The sequence below is a fragment of the Toxorhynchites rutilus genome, chromosome 3 (assembly GCF_029784135.1).
Source record: "Toxorhynchites rutilus septentrionalis strain SRP chromosome 3, ASM2978413v1, whole genome shotgun sequence".
In the NCBI taxonomy this organism is placed as follows: Eukaryota; Metazoa; Arthropoda; class Insecta; order Diptera; family Culicidae; genus Toxorhynchites; species Toxorhynchites rutilus.
In genome coordinates, this window is record NC_073746.1 from 58,118,093 (window position 1) to 58,134,194 (window position 16,102).

At 39.7% G+C, this 16,102-nt stretch overlaps 1 protein-coding gene across 3 annotated transcripts; it reads left to right on the forward strand.

The window, feature by feature from the left end:
• The first annotated feature begins 221 nt into the window (after nucleotides 1-221).
• Nucleotides 222-10,325, forward strand: LOC129778249 (uncharacterized protein DDB_G0271670). 3 transcript variants are annotated; one of them, XM_055785028.1, is made up of 5 exons: nucleotides 222-393; nucleotides 616-1,191; nucleotides 1,253-1,639; nucleotides 1,711-1,911; nucleotides 8,447-10,325. In XM_055785028.1, the coding sequence occupies exons 2-5, from the start codon at nucleotides 899-901 to the stop codon at nucleotides 9,186-9,188; spliced, it is 1,623 nt and encodes a 540-aa protein (XP_055641003.1). In that variant the 5' UTR covers nucleotides 222-393; nucleotides 616-898; the 3' UTR covers nucleotides 9,189-10,325. The 3 variants fall into 3 exon arrangements, with proteins under 3 accessions (XP_055641003.1, XP_055641002.1, XP_055641004.1); XM_055785027.1 differs by having other exon boundaries at nucleotides 222-1,191; XM_055785029.1 differs by having other exon boundaries at nucleotides 222-1,191; nucleotides 1,316-1,639.
• The last annotated feature ends 5,777 nt before the right edge of the window (nucleotides 10,326-16,102 follow it).

The window sequence follows — 16,102 nt, forward strand, 5'->3', positions numbered from 1 at the left end:
TTAATTTCAACCGAGTAAATATGCTTTATTTGAAAAAGACTCAATTTCGTGCGTAAATTTTTGGACGAGACATATGCAGACAGACATCTGAACAGCATTCACTATCAGTGTATGTTAAGATATTTGATCTTTAGTACTAGACAATTGCTGTGCTCTACCTTCATTATAATTCGCCTGAAATTCTTAGACTGGACACCCTGTACACACAGTGCTATGTTCTGGTGCTAATGTCAATACGCTCGGAAAGCGGAAAAGTCGTTCTGATGTCAATCCTGAAAATGTGGACGTTTATGGGAGGAAAATCCTTCTAAAGCAAACATTAAGATTGCCGATGTTCAGTGCTGTGAAAAAGTGTTCTATTTACCTAATGTCTGACGTTGCTGCGATGCTGAAGTAGAGCATAATTTTGAACAATTGATAAGCATGGATACCCACTGTTTACATTCGAAACAAATTGCTGCTATTCAAATTTGACAGTTCGCAATCGACGTTTGATTTTGTGCTGTTCTGCCAGTGGAGCAGCACTAGCACTAGCAGAAGCTTTTCGATCAGAACGTCTCCGAGCTCGATCAGGGTGAAAAGTTCTCCATGTTTGATTCGTGTTTACTTTCTCAGAGTGTGTAGGGAAGAAAATTGTCTGCATGGACTGTTTTCGGTTCACTTTTGCAAGAACTGGTTTAAAAAATGTATAATTTAATAAATTATATGTGATCCTACTTGAACGGATGAATTTGCAGATATAACTCAAATCAGTGATTACATACAGTATTGGGTGTTTTCCACCCATTCGATTTTTTTTCCTTTGAAAATTGTGTTCGAAAAATATTAATTGCGATGACAAGTTGTCGATGAATAACGTTCGAGAGCTACAAATGAAGTATTGAGAATAATCCACAACATGGATGTGGATTCGCCAAATTCCCTCAAGCGATGTTCCAGTGCGCCTCAGATCAACAACCTGCTGCCCACGACAGCCGTTGGAGAACATCATCCTATTGTGCCAATGGACGAAGGACAAACACAACAAGACTCGAGACCATCACCAATTGCCCAGCAGCAGTCTTCGTTTCGTCAAAATAGTAATGGTACAAATACATTTACCCAGCAGCAGCAGCATCATCAACAGCACTATCAACATACAATGTCTTCCAACACATCGAGTTTGCTGAATTCCGGCACTGCATCGAATAGGTGAGAACCTTACGTTATTTGGTAACCTTCAATACCAATAGCAAGCCATGCATTGTTCTAGGGATTCTCCGCCTACTTCGTTCTCTAATATATTTGCACCGCGCGTGCGACGATTTTCGGCCAGTTTCAGTCCGTTGGCCGTTATCTCCAATGGCAGTTCCAGTCCTAGTCGGTCGGGCAGTTGCACACCTGGACCTCGGCTAACGCCCCGGATATCTCAACTGCGGCAGGAGGAGTGTGCCGATGTCAGCAACAGTCGCGAAGTCAATCACGAGCGCGAAATCCATTCGGCTATGCAAATGTCCCAGAGTTACGAAGATCTTACATTGGTCACCGAAAATTGGTCCTTCTCATCGAGTGCCAAAAACAACGACGATCTGATCAATCCACTGCATGTGGCGCTTCCGTCGATTGGCACCAACTACTGCTCTAGTCCTTCTCCCACCAGGTAATGCGAGTAGGCTTAGTTAGTACAGGTGTTTTCGATCGAGTCGTAACACAATTCCTCAAAACTTCTAGCCGCGGTGGTATCGGGTTGCAGTACCCGACGACCTCTCCATCGCCGACCCGAAAGTTTGTCACACGTCGATCGATGTCACCGTGTCCGATTCGGCCGAGCCCGCTCAGTTCATCAGTGAAAAGGAAATTCGATCTGGAGGACAACAACTATGGAAATTGCTATTCACCGCCTCCCCTGAAGAAGATTTTCACCTCGGAAAGGTATGGAATCATTGAGTGATCTCAAAAATGAGTGATTTATAACAACGGTATTATTGCAATATATAATATATATAATATCCAATTCGTTAAAGAAGTATTTCATCTTTATTCATAATTGACAGAAAAAATGCTGTTCTTAGCGGTATTATTGTGAAAGAGAGTTTCTAATGATTACTCTACTAAGCATGATGCTCAAAGCGCAAAAGCATGTGCGGAAACTCCAACTTGCTTTGTTGTTTTCGACGTGGAATAGAGAACAAAGGAAACAAGAAAGGAAAATGCTCCTTAACCATTTTGTACCTGCGTTTATACCTCAACTGTGGGTTTGTTTATGATTTGATCTTTCTTCTTCTATCAGATGATGTCCAATTGAAAGAGTGTATGAAGAAAATGTGGGATGAGTAGTGATTCATAGACATTTATTGGTTTTGTAATCCAAAAACAATGGGTGGACAGTAGGATTGGGCGATCTTTATACAAATATCGATCTTCATGAGTCGATTTTCTAAGGGATGTGTAGGGATCGATTCACTGATCAAATCGGTGCAAAAGAATCGATCTTTAAAAAATCGAAAGCATTTTTTTCTTATTTAGCTATTTATTTTATATGAGTATCGTCTTTTCTTTAAACATGGAATAAAAATTTCATGATTCTGTTTAAAATACAAAAGCAGTTTGTTTTGCTTCTCAACATTTACAAAAAATTAGATCTCCGAAAAATGTATTTTCCAGAGCATTTTTTTTGTATCATCATGGAATCATTAAATTAAATAAATTAATTGAAAAAGCATCATTAGGAACTCAACAACTTAGTAGCTTAGTAGCTGTCTGTATGTCTGTCTGTCTGATTATGTAAGAACCAGAGATCGAAATGCTCGCCGATTTGAGACGAAAAACATCCATTTTCACCTACAGAGAAACATAGCTGAAAATATAGGAGGCGAGAGAATATTATACGCTCACTTCGATTCTCGCGAGAAACGCACAGCCGATTTTTATTTTTCGGTGAGTTATGATTGCCGAAAAATGGTTTCGTTTTCAGTGACTCCTTGATGCCGGTAATGGTTTTTCACTTCTTCAGTACAGCTGAAAACATGCGGCAATATTGGATTTCATCGTGAAGTGAACATGAGATGGATTAATATTTGTACAATTTACATGCTGTCCAAATGCAGGTCGTTTGGACGCTGGACAGACTAATGTTGGTAAAGTTAGCTTTGATTTTTCGTTCCATATTTTCAGTACCAAATGAGAGACGAAAAAGCATTCTCGTTGAACTTCCGAGATAGAGATTTTCGACATCTCTTTCTCTGTGAAAAAGAATTTTCGGTGAAAAGGAAGAGACGAAAATATGAACAATACACACTTCATCGAAAACTAGACTGATTGAATGAATATTTATCGCGCAGCCGAGCGAGAATTTCGATCTCTGGTAAGAACTAAAATGGAATTAAATCGAAGAATGAACAAACTGACTTTGTTAGCGAGCGAAATTAACCCGTTTTATGCCAAGCGTTCGAAAAATCGAACAACTTCGATAATTTTTCATGGCTTTGGAAAGCAATTATATGGTGATTAAACGGGATGAAGGACCGGTCCCTCGTATATCCAAATGAGTACTAATCCAATAATCTTTCAGAGGTGTTGTTGGAATGTGCGTGAGTTGTTCTTCAGCAATTAGGGATGCTCAAATTAAATCTGACATTCGGCCAGACTGACCTTCGTCCGGCCCGGACCTTTTTTTGCAATTTTGAGGTGACTTCCAAATTGCGTACGATTGATTGCTACTAAATCGCAAACCTCGTAGACATTTGGCACCCTGCGTTTCCAATCGAACTGCTTTTTCATCCGCTGCTGTGCCTCCAAGATCTTCGCTCTTGCATCTACACGTTCTTCTGCCCTTGCTTCGTGGAATGATTCGGCCCGTTCCTGCATTATTGCTTCAGCCAAACGTACATCTTCTGGAACCTCATGACTGTTCCAAAGAGTAGTTCAAATGGACTACGATCGATGCTTCGTTGGTGCGTATTGTTGATGTAACGCTGCAAAGGATCAATGTACCGGTACCAATTTTCGGGATTCTCAATCGACAACTTCGTCAGCGCAGGAACAATGATTCCTCAAAGATTTTTCAAAACTTCATAACTTTTGAACTACTGGACCCTTTCTAGCCTTTCTTGAAAAAATATTACACTTGCGGAAAAAATGGATTCTAGTCGCATAGTTGCATAGGAATATTGAATGAAGACTGAAAACAAGTTATATTTGAAAAACCATAACTCCAAAATGAGAAAAGACACATTTTTGATTTCTGGATATATTATGGTAAAAAAAACCTCAGCTTTCAAGAAAAAATATTTAAAAAAATAACGCCCTCTATTTTTAACCGAGAAAACTATGAAAAACTAACACAATCAATAATTACAGGAGTTAAAATCCAATTTATCCGAGAGAGAAGTGTTTCTTTAACCCCCCTGTACTCGCGTGCAAAATCATAACACGTATACTCGCGCAGGGTGTCACAGACCAAAAATTGAACTTCTCTGTAATGTTGCCATTGTGTATTTTTCAGGCTTTATTGGAATTTATTTGAAGAAGAGGGTATGATGGAATGAAAAAACTCCAAAAAATATGTTTTCTTCGTCTTTATTATGTTTAAATAGTCATCTAATTCAGCCTCCTCAAAATAGAGTAATTTTTGATATTCCAACACAAATAACGAAATTCGAATTTTTCACTGTTATCAATTAAAAGTAAGCAACTGAATATAATTCATGGAAGTATAAAAAGCTATAAAATAACATTAAAACGTATTAATGGATTGTGGTTTCATTGGAGTAAGAATCAGAACATAGCATAACTGCATGCTCGAAACAAACATATTTTTTACATTTCATGTAGTTGTTGAATGTTTTTCGGGTCTTTTATCGAAGAGGAGAATGTATAACGACCTCCTAGATTATTACCAGATGATAAAGGTTCTGAAATATAAAGTTTGCACATTTCCAATATTCTTTGTCCGTTTTCTTTGATTAATGCCTTTTTTAGATGAGGCATTAAAAGATAATATGAAAGGATTTCTAGGAAGTCGCTTGTTTATAACTGCGGATATAATTTTATAATGCTACGAAAATTTTGAAATAACCATTCTACCAGTTTGGTTATCCTGAAATGTTTTTTTTATTGTAGAATCATTCGACGATAATTGTTTGATGATTCATTCATGTGCTATTCTATATATTGTTGGCTTGAAGCAACTAAATATACACACACTTATCTCTGTTTTGCGCTCTTCTCAACAGAAGTCCTTTCTGTAAATATTAGTAGTCTAGATTAGCTTTGCTGTCATCCTTTGTGGAGAGAGTTTTCATACCGTCATGCGAAACCAAATCACTAAAATTCCAGAACATTTATTTTCTTAGTGAGCTGACGATAGCCTAGCTTGATGATTCCCCACACAATTGTGTAGCTCAGAACTTTAATGCAATGGCGTCAGTTTGATGCAATGATTGCAATGCCAGAGACGTCAGCGAGTGAGTAATTTGGTCGCGTCCACAGCTTAGTCCGAAACGAAGACATACGATGGCGCAAAACAAGGAAGAACAAGCGATCCAGCTCGCCCAGCAACGGTGTTGTCCAGTGTAGAGATGGGCAAACCGTTCATGAACTGATCAAAAGAACGAGTTCACCCAAAATAGTGAACGAATTGCCGTTCTTTTTTGCTGGGCAACAGTTCATATGAACTGTATACCCAGTTCAGAACGAACTGTGTACGGTGAATGATGAACTGATAATACAGTTCAGAACGAACTGACCGCCGACTGAACTGTGTATACAGTTCAGAACGAACTGACCGCTGGCAGAACTGTGCATGCAGTTCAGAACGAACTGTGTACGGTAAGCGGTGCATAAGAGGAAAGAAAACGAACGAGTGATAGATGAATGGTGCTGCAAGGTAAATAGTTCTTAAATTAACGAATGGAAACAAACGATAGCCCCATGAAACAACAAAAATAATATGTCGGTATTGTCGCATCATAAAAACGCTTGTTGCGTTTTTTTATGTTGCGTTCAGGATACGATGGTTTTAAATTGGATTGTTAAATTATTTATCAAATTTCATATTTTGGAGTTCAGGGTAAATATTTCAGTAAGTTGTTATGTCAATCTACCTCACTTATAAAATATGGTTGAAAGCTGAAAGTTGATTTAAACAGTCTTGTTAAGCAGTAAAATTCGCGTCGCTAATATGAAATATGTTTTATATTATATAATATTGTGCTCGTGTTTTATATTATTTTTGAGATGGACGTTCGCGGTTTGGGTACAGTTTTGCTATAGCATTTATTGCAATACATCGTAAGCAGCACAATGCTAGTTTATGCTGAAAATAATGAATAACGACTCAAACAAAATTAAAATTTCAAAATCAAAGTTTGATTTCCTGTAGTGCTAAGTTATTTCTAACAAACATCGGACATATCCCGCCACTGTACAAAAGAGTGAGTGAACTGCTCAAAAGAACTAGTTCACTTAAGTGAACGGTTGGTCACTGAACGGTTCATTAAAGTGAACTGTTTTGGCCACCTCTAGTCCAGTGTCCTCACGAAGAATGAAGTTTGCCTCAGCAAGATCCACTGTTTATACGCTAGGCAAATATCCCCCTTCGTTCTTCTTCTTTTGCTTTGTTCACGGAGACTACATCTTACGATTTTCCCTTCGTTGCTCGTCGATAAGTTGTACGTTATTGACATCTCTGTTCGGGATCATTCTTTACGATTTTTTCGGGTACAAAGAATCGATCCAAAAAATCGGAAATCGAAATTGAAAAAATCGATCTTCTGGAAATCGATCCAAGATCGTCCAATTCTAGTGGACAGAACCGATAATCCTTTTTTTATTAATCTGTTTTTTTACAGGCTTAGTTACATAGGTTTAAAGGAGCCAAACTCTTAACTATACTTTTACTAGAAAATATTAACATGTTTCCTTAATTCTATGGTTAATAAAATAGGAAACCGATTACTCGCGGTCGACTCGAGTTTAGAAGGGTGACACATTTTTATTAGGAAAAGGATGGGACGTAAGGAGATTATAACAATGTTCACACTCACACTCACATTCACATTCTCATTCACACTTACACATAACATTACACATTACACATTAATTCTAAAAATGATCCTTACATCTGATATGTATTTACAATTCAACTTATTCTAATGTTAGTAGGAAGCGAACCGATAGCTCGCGAAGGACGAAACGGACACACTCGAAGACCGATAGCTTCAAGGAAAACATATATTCGGGACATGTAATCAAGGTCTAACCGAGCCAACGCATATCTCACCGTCACATTGGGTTGCCTTCCTCGGGCCCGAAAGGAGTTTACTAAATTCGATCTGGCGACAAGATACAACTCGCACGACCAAATAGCGTGTTCGATGTCATTGTAACCTTGGCCACAAATGCGGAGATTGCTGTCGGCAAGATTAATACGAAAAAGTAGCGCGTCTAACGAACAGTGATTGGACATGAGTCGAGAGAAGGTGCGAATGTAGTTCCGACTCAAGCCCATTCTTTTGAACCATGGTTTGAGGCTAACCTTAGGGATAATTGAGTGTAGCCACCGGCCCAATTCATCTTCGTTCCATTTGCATTGCCAGTTAGCGATGATATTTTTACGGACTAAAGAGTAAAATTCGTACCATTATTTGTTATCAACGAAAACTTATAATCTATGGTCAAAACAAGGTAAAACTGTTTTTTGTTTAAACATCTATGTTGAATATGAGCTAACATCTTTAAATTTGAAGGGCTATATTGGATATTCAAAAAAAAAATTCAAATCTAAATTAAACGGAAAAATGATTATTCTGTCTATTTTTGTTTACTTTCCAACACTATAAATTGTCTGAGTAAATATTAGGTTGAGGAAAAAGCATTAGATTTTTACAATCTTCTCTTGATCCCAATTTGTTACCCTCATGAAGTATTTGTCAAATCCGGACTATTTACAGTAATCATTCGCTAACTGGTCTGTTTTTTAACTGAGCGAACGATTTTATTTGACGTTTAACATGCCGGACCAGTTAAAATGCGAATGTCGATAACTGGTCTTCTTTTTTCGCCCAGTTAGTTAATGTTTACTGTAGTGGATTTATTACAACATCCCAATCAATCTCTCGGAGTTGTGTCTCTTCATTTCCTCATTCAAGACAGAAGCGAAGATATTAAAGAGACATGTTGAAGTAAGTTGAACTAGGAAATTAAGTCTGTTTTCTAATATAAACATATTGGAAAATATCGAAGTGGATGTTACGAGACAAATGTTCTATTTTACAATAAGTTCAAAATAATGTTATTTATCTTAGAAAGTCAATTGACTCCAGCAGTTTATAGAGTACACATTCTTGAAAAAGGATTATTTATGTTGCGCAAGAGATTACATTGAGTGTACCTCAGGACATCAGAATGTAGTGCTCCCATTGATTTCTTAATATTATCACTACCATCTATCTTTTTCCACTTGCAGAGGCTCATCTCCAGTGTATCAAACACCCTCTCCCTCGCCAATCTGTCCCAGTCCGGACTCGTCGACAGCTTCGTTTGAAAATGGTAGCAACAACGTTTCGAACAGTGGACGGATAACGCCCAAATTCTTTGTCACTAAGCTTTCAGCCGCGCAAGCAGCAACTACTCCGCTTAGCGGTAACGGCAGCAACGGTGCTAATGGTGGCACCGCAGCTACCATTTGCATAACACACCCATTGCACAACGAGTCACCTCCGTCTTCGTCCTCCTCGTCGTCGCTGATGATGATGGATTGTGGAGTGAGCAGCAGCAGCAGTGGCCACAACCAGCTGAAGCTTGGCTCGAAAGTTGGCCAACCTAACGCGACGACGGCGGTTACCAGCAGCGGAAACTCCAAGATGGATAGCGACGAAGATATTGTCGATATGAATCTAGTGGCAAGTACCACTAGCAGGGCGACTACCGATTCCTCGGAGGCAGCCATGGATGACGTGGTGAAAGCGACCCGTCGGTTGGAAGACCAAAGCGAACCGGAACTTTTGGACAGCAGCAGCAGTGCCATCAGCAACAGTCATAGGCTAAGCACTGGCAGCGTTAGTAATATGAGTAACGAAAACAACAGCGAAAGCAGCAATTCTCTGTGCCCTCTGGCATTCGAGTCGAGTGTACTGGCTGCTGCAACTTCAACTGCCAAAGGGAACGGAGTGTTCCTGGCGAACAACATTGAAATTGCTGAAACCTGAGTAGACAGACAGCGCGCTGGAATGTAAATCTTGATGGGACAAACATAGAAACTCTAACACGCTTAGGAAAACAGAAGGAGGCTTTGTTTTCCAGAACTTACCTTTATTGTATATTTACTTTTGCATTATTTAGGCTCTGGTCTAATGATTTGGTTTTTTATGGCATATAATCGTAGATAGAGTCCATAGAGGGCAACAGGATAAGTGGATGATATTCACCTAGTAGCATACTATAAACCAAATAAGATCATAAAATATTGGATTAGAAACATTCTTATGTAACATCAGTGCTCCGTGCTGTTAATACGATGGAATGCATTCACATACGATCCTTCTTGAGGTAGATTTCAATCCTTTTTATTTTCTTTCGTATGTAACACGATATAGAATGATGAAGGTGTTTTGTTTTGTTAAAATTGTCTATCGCACAACTTAGCTGTTTTGAAATTGTGTGCTATCTTGAATATGATAAAAAAATCACTCCCAATTTCACAAATAACAATCCAGCCAGCACGAGATAATGGAACGTGTGCACTCTATCTGTTACTAGAATTATAAGAATTCACACATCAAGCATATCCACTAGACTCGGGAAGGGACGAGAGAGTTTCGAGTTAAAGGCCCTTATAAATAAAAAAAACGGATCGGAACTAGACTTCGGATTCATTGAAGTGTTTTCGCAACATTCGAACGGGTTCGATTCCGAATGTTTGCTGATAATATCATACCACGTAGTTCTTACTTAGGATCCTGTGTACCAGCGTTCATAAGGAACTTCAATACCAAATAACTAATCCTGATTCTTACCCGCCTCCATTGGAAGAAAAAAAATCTACACTTTATTATTGCATTACTGTAACATCTAATTTAAATCACTGTACTGATTGGATAAAGTTAATCGTAGTAAAGCAATAACATTTAACACGATAGTGGAATTGAAGGAAGGATTAGCAGCGTATCAACAATTCAGCAACATAAAAAACAAAACCTGCCCCGTTTCCGGCATTTCACTTGACTATTTTGATCTATTGAGTACCGTTCTTTCTTATGAAATTGTGTGGAGTCGATCCAACCAAGAGATAGACTTAGTTCAAGTAAAACAAGTGATAATAAAAATTAGTACGAAATAATCTCAAAGCCTGTTTTGTCTCCGTTAGTAAAGAAAGAAGCTTGACTTAGAGGCGAATGAACTTCAAAGTTTAAAGCCTCTTAGAAACAAAGAAAGAAGAAGAAGAAGAAGAAGCTTGATTTGTGGATCTTTGAGTGGAGGCGATCTGGCGTAGTGGTAAAATCCATACCTCTCACACTAATGGTCACGAGTTCAATTCTCACTCCCGACATGCTTCCAAAAATGGAAGTAGGAAGTGACGAACCAGACAAAAGTGTTGAAAGTCACACTACAGAAAAAAAGAAAGAAAAAGATGTGGATCTTTGACCTTCGTCCAGCGATTGAACGCTTTGTCACTTTGTCACAGTTGTCTGAAAATGATACTGGCTACCCAGGGAAAAAAGTTCATGCAATGCTGCATCGGGTTTATGTCTCGTATGCGTTTTTGCTACATCCGAATAGGGTTCGGATCAGTGAATCTAACCAGCTGTCACCAATGCAATAAGCATGTTCGGAAATGTTTGTCGATAGTCAGGAAGTCTGGATTGGGGCTAAATCGAAAGCCGGAAGTCGCAACGACGACTAAAAAAGTGTGCAGCGATTATAAGCGGAACCCCAACTTGGGCTGAAAAGTCCCGGGATTTTTCAACAGATGGCGTCACTGAAAAATGAACAAAAAAAAAATGAAAATTCGAGAGGTTCATCTGTCACTAGCTTATGTGTGAAGATTCATGACATTTCGTTTATTTGTTCACAAACTACAGTTGTTTAAGTGTCACTATCTGTGTCACTATCTGAACATTCGTATAGAAAATGGAAAAAGAGGAACATCGTATTTTGACAACGGTAGTGCCACGTCAACCTTGCGGTTATATCATAGATCATAGATGTAACCCACCCATTTTTTTAAATTTTTTCATGAGGCTGCCCATTTCCAATTCGTTTTTAAGTTATGATTTTTCAATTTTAAATTTTTTACCAGAATGGCTTTTTTCAAAAATTCATAACTTTTTAACCACTCAACCAATTTAAATAATCGACATATCAAATTAAAGCCAATGAAGATTGTTTTTTTTCTCTCTAAAAATATCACACCAGGAAATAAATTATATTTTGTTTTCGTAATTATTGTGATTGTGTTTTTTTATAGTTTTCATAGTTAAAGATGTGTGCTCCCGTGGCCGAGTGGTTAGCGTCAAACCTAACATGCCGGGGGTTCGGGTTCGATTCCCGTCCTGGTCGGGGAAATTTTTCTTCAAAGAAATTTCCTCTGACTTGCACTGTGGTCACGCGTATTCTAGAGCTTGCCACTCAGAATGCATTCAAGGCGTGTTATTTGGCATAGAAATCTCAACTAAGTACTAATGAAAATGACGCAAGTAATACTACGTTGAGACGGCGGAGTTCCTCTAGGAACGTTAGTGCCATATAAGAAGAAGAAAGAAGAAGAAGAATAGTTAAAGATGGAGGGTGCTATATTTTTATATTTTTTCTCGAAAGCTGAGGTTTTTCTGCTCAAAATTTCAGTGATTACAAAAATAGATTCATATTTTTTTATTTGCCCATTAGGGTACCCAGTTTTAAAAGGGATGACGAGAAAAAGCGATAAAAACATCAAATATCGCTCAAAACATCAACATATAAAAACATCAAATACCGCTTTTTCTTGTCGCCCTTTTTAAAACTGAGTACCCTAATGGCAATAAAAGCAATAAAAGGAAGGATTTCTAACTATGTATATGTCATTAGAGTATGGGGAAAGGAGAGGGTTGGTTCGCTCACTTACAAGCGTATCGGACGCATTCTACAGTCGATCCGATAGAGGTGTTTTTTTCACATTGATTCTATTGTGTTTTTTTCATCCGGCGCGCTAGCAAGCGTGGTGAATCTCAACCAAATAAGTGGTGTACGATCGAGACGCTGAGTATCCATTCAACATATCACATACACTCATCACATACGCCACACAGCAGCGGCAAGTAGAAGTTTATTTCTTTTTTCCTCCTTCCTATCATTTCTTCCACTTTCTGTGCATAACAAATACCATTGTTTCGCTTGGTGTTCACCATAATGTCAACAAGCGTTGGCATTAGGGTGACCATCTTCATATATTCCTGCTTCATAAAATCCTGCGGTATTTTATTTGAATTTTCATTTGTTCATAAAATTAGTTACAATCATCTGTTTTAAGTCAAATATGCGCCGTTTTGTTCGATGGCTTATTCCCAACGAGATGCCAACTTCATAATACCCCTGTTATAGAAGCTCGTTTCCTTATTGGCAAAAAACTCGGATAGCCAATTTTCACAGGCCTCTTTTGTGGCTAACTTCTGACTACCTAGCTCGTTCGCCATGGACAAAAACAGGTGGTAGTCACTTGGTGCAAGGTCCGGACTATACGGCGGATGCAAAAGAACCTCCCATCCGAGCTCCCGGAGCTTCTGGCGCGTCACCAAAGAAGTGTGTGGCCTGGCGTTGTCCTGATGGAAGACAATGCGGCCTCTGTTTATCAAAGATGGCCTCTTCTTCACGAGTGCTACCTTCAAGCGGTCCAGTTGTTGGCAGTACTGGTCCGAATTGAGCGTTTGGCCATAGGGAAGCAGCTCATAATAGATTATTCCTTGACAATCCCACCAAAAACACAGCAGAACCTTTCTGGCCGTTAATGAGGGCTTGGCCACCGTCTGAGCCGCTTCAGCGGGCTTCGACCACGACCGTTTGCGCTTCACGTTGTCGTAAGTGACCCACTTTTCATCGCCAGTCATCATCCGCTTCAGAAACGGGTCGATTTTGTTGCGATTCAGCAGCGATTCACATGCGTCGATACGGTCAAAAATGTTTTTTGCGTCAACGTGTGTGGCACCCATACATCGAGCTTCTTTGTGAATCCAAGCTTCTTCAAATGGTTAATAACGGTTTGATGACTTATCCCCAGCTCTTGGCCGATGCTACGGCTGCTACTATGCCGGTCTTTCTCGGCTAATTCAGCGATTTTGTCGCAATTTTCGACGACAGGCCTTCCGGAGCGTGGCGCAACTTCGACAACCTCTACACCAGAACGAAAACGTTGAAACCATCGTTTTGCGGTGGAAATGGAAACTGTATCGGGTCCATAAACTGCAAAAATTTTATTGGCAGCTTGAGATGCATTTTTGCCTTTGTCATAGTAGTACTGTAAAATATGTCGGATTTTCTCTTTATTTTGCTCCATATTTGCGACACTATAACTCACGAGCGACTTAACCAAACAAAACATTGTCAAGGACTATATTATAGCGCGTAAAAATACCTTTCCAACAAGCTATAGTATGACTCGATACAATGAATACAACTAGAACTACGCGCTTACAACGACACCTCGCGGAAATACCGCAGGACTTTTTTGACAGCCTAATATATTGCACTTGAACATTTGTTGGAACTTTCATCATTTTTGAATTTAATTTAATAAAAATTAGTTTGAATAACTATAATTTTCTACTGTAACTAAAATAGAAGTTTATCACAGAGGCGAACCAGCCCAGGAGGCTGAAAGCCTCTCAAATAAAGAATATCTCTGATACGGAACCCCATGAAGAACAGGTGAAGTAGAAATTGGAAGAAGAAAGAAGGAAATAGAAAACGTAATTTCTGATGATGAAGAGGGTGAAGAAAAACTGGATTTTCGTCAAAAATTGTACCCTGAGGGCTCCAAAGGCCCATTCATTGTGTACTTTAGACGAAAAACCAAACCCCTCAATGTTATTCGCATCTCTAAAGAGCTGACAAAAAACTTCTCCGATGTTACCGAGATTACTCGGATGGGGCCAGACAAATTACAAGTTGTCGTCTCCAGCCGGACCCAAGCAAATGATATAACCCGTTGCGATCTCTTTGCGATTGAGTATCGCGTATACGTGCCCTGTCGTAACGTAGAAATCGACGGCGTAATCACCGAAAAGGGTTTGACCCGAAATGATGTACTCAAGGATGGAGTCGGTCGCTTCAAGAACTTTTCGCTTAAAACTGTGAAGATTCTTGCATGCGACCAACTGAAATCCGTATCTATTATAAATAATAAGAGAGTTCTCAGTTCGACAAATTCTTTTCGAGTAACCTTTGAGGGCTCCGCCCTTCCAAACTTCGTTTCGATAGATGCGCTTCGTTTACCTGTTCGATTGTTTGTACCCCGGGTAATGAGTTGCAACAACTGCAAGCAACTTGGTCACACGGCCGCCTACAAATAGCGTTGCGCAGATTGTGGAGAGAGTCATGATGGGACTTCTTGTGCAAAAGAGCGCAAGAGTCTTCATTGCGACGGGACCCCCCATGATCTTTCTCAATGCCCGGTGTACATACAACGAGGGGAAAAAATCAAGCGTTCCTTAAAAGAATTATCAAAACGGACTTATGCAGAAATGCTTAAGAATTCCGTGCCAACGACGCAGGACAATCCTTACTCCCTCCTGCAGACCGATGAGCCTGTCGCTGACGCTCCCAATGCGGGAAGTTCTGGTACATCGCAGGGTGCCATCAGGAAAAGGAAAATTACTGCTTTTCCATCACTCCCCAGTAAGAAGTCTGAAATTTCCCAAGTTGAATTGAAACTTCGAACCGAACGTGCTGAAAATAGACCGAAGCAAGTACCTCCTGGTTTACACGGTTCTTCTACTAATCAGGGGTCCTCAGCACCTTCCGGAACAACACCCAATACGTCTGTTCCTTTTTCGCGGTCAAAGCAACAGTCACAACCTGGCTTGTTTGCGCTTTCTGACCCGGTGGACAACATTTTGAATGCTTTGAATATTAATGACTCTCTTAAAAGCATAGTATTATGTTTGCTTCCGGTAGTGAAAACATTCTTGAAAGAAAAATGTGCCTTTTTAGCAGCGTTCATTTCCCTCGATGCCTGATTCAGTGCAAGAGGTCAAGGATTTGGTCACTCTAATACAGTGGAATTGCAGAAGCATCATCCCTAAACTAGATAAATTTAAATTTTTAGTTCATAGCTCTAACTGTGATGTATTTTCCCTCTGTGATTGATGGCTTTCTCCAGCCGACGAGCTGAATTTCCACGATTTCAACATTATTCGCCTCGATCGAAATGACTCGTTTGGTGGCGTACTATTGGGGATCGAAAAATGTCACTCCTTCTATAGAGTCACTCTCCTATCGATGACAGGCATTGAAGTTGTCGCTTGCCAGACACAAATCAATGGAAAAGACCTCTGCATTGCCTCTATATATATTCCTCTCAGAACTATGGTTGGCCGCCATCAGTTTTTTGATATCATCGAGGCATTGCCGAGCCGCGGCTAATCTTAGGTGATTTCAACTCCCATGGAGCAGCATGGAGGCTACTCTACGATGACAACCTTGCCACTTTGGTTTATGATCTGCGCGACAACTTCAAAATAACAATTTTAAATACTGAGGAACAAACTAGGATAGCCAACCCTCCTGCACGGGCAAGCATGTTAGAGCTCAATCCGAAACGAAGATATATGATGGCAAAACAAGGAAGAACAAGCGATATTCATTGCTTTGAGTACAGAACGATACTGGAAGTTAGCCTTCTTTCCTTGCTTGAGACTTTAAACTTCTTCAGTTCATTCGTCTCTAACCTTCAAAAAGGCCTTTGGAAAACTTTACTTTAACCATCATATTACCCCTCCACCCCCATTGTCTTGAGAAAGGCATTCGATCTCTCGCCGTCCAGCTCGCACAGCAACGATGTTGTTCAGACGATTTCCGCACGAAGAATGAAAGTTTATCTCAGCGAGATCCACTGCTTATACTCTAGGCAAATATTCCCCTCCGTTCTTCT

Excerpts from the sequence above, each read along its gene's own strand:
- LOC129778249 (XM_055785027.1), top strand. The coding sequence starts at position 899 with ATGGATGTGGATTCGCCAAATTCCCTCAAGCGATGTTCCAGTGCGCCT. Across the intron at positions 1,192-1,252 it reads TCCGGCACTGCATCGAATAG|GGATTCTCCGCCTACTTCGT; the intron begins GTGAGAACCTTA and ends GCATTGTTCTAG. Across the intron at positions 1,912-8,446 it reads AAGATTTTCACCTCGGAAAG|AGGCTCATCTCCAGTGTATC; the intron begins GTATGGAATCAT and ends TTCCACTTGCAG.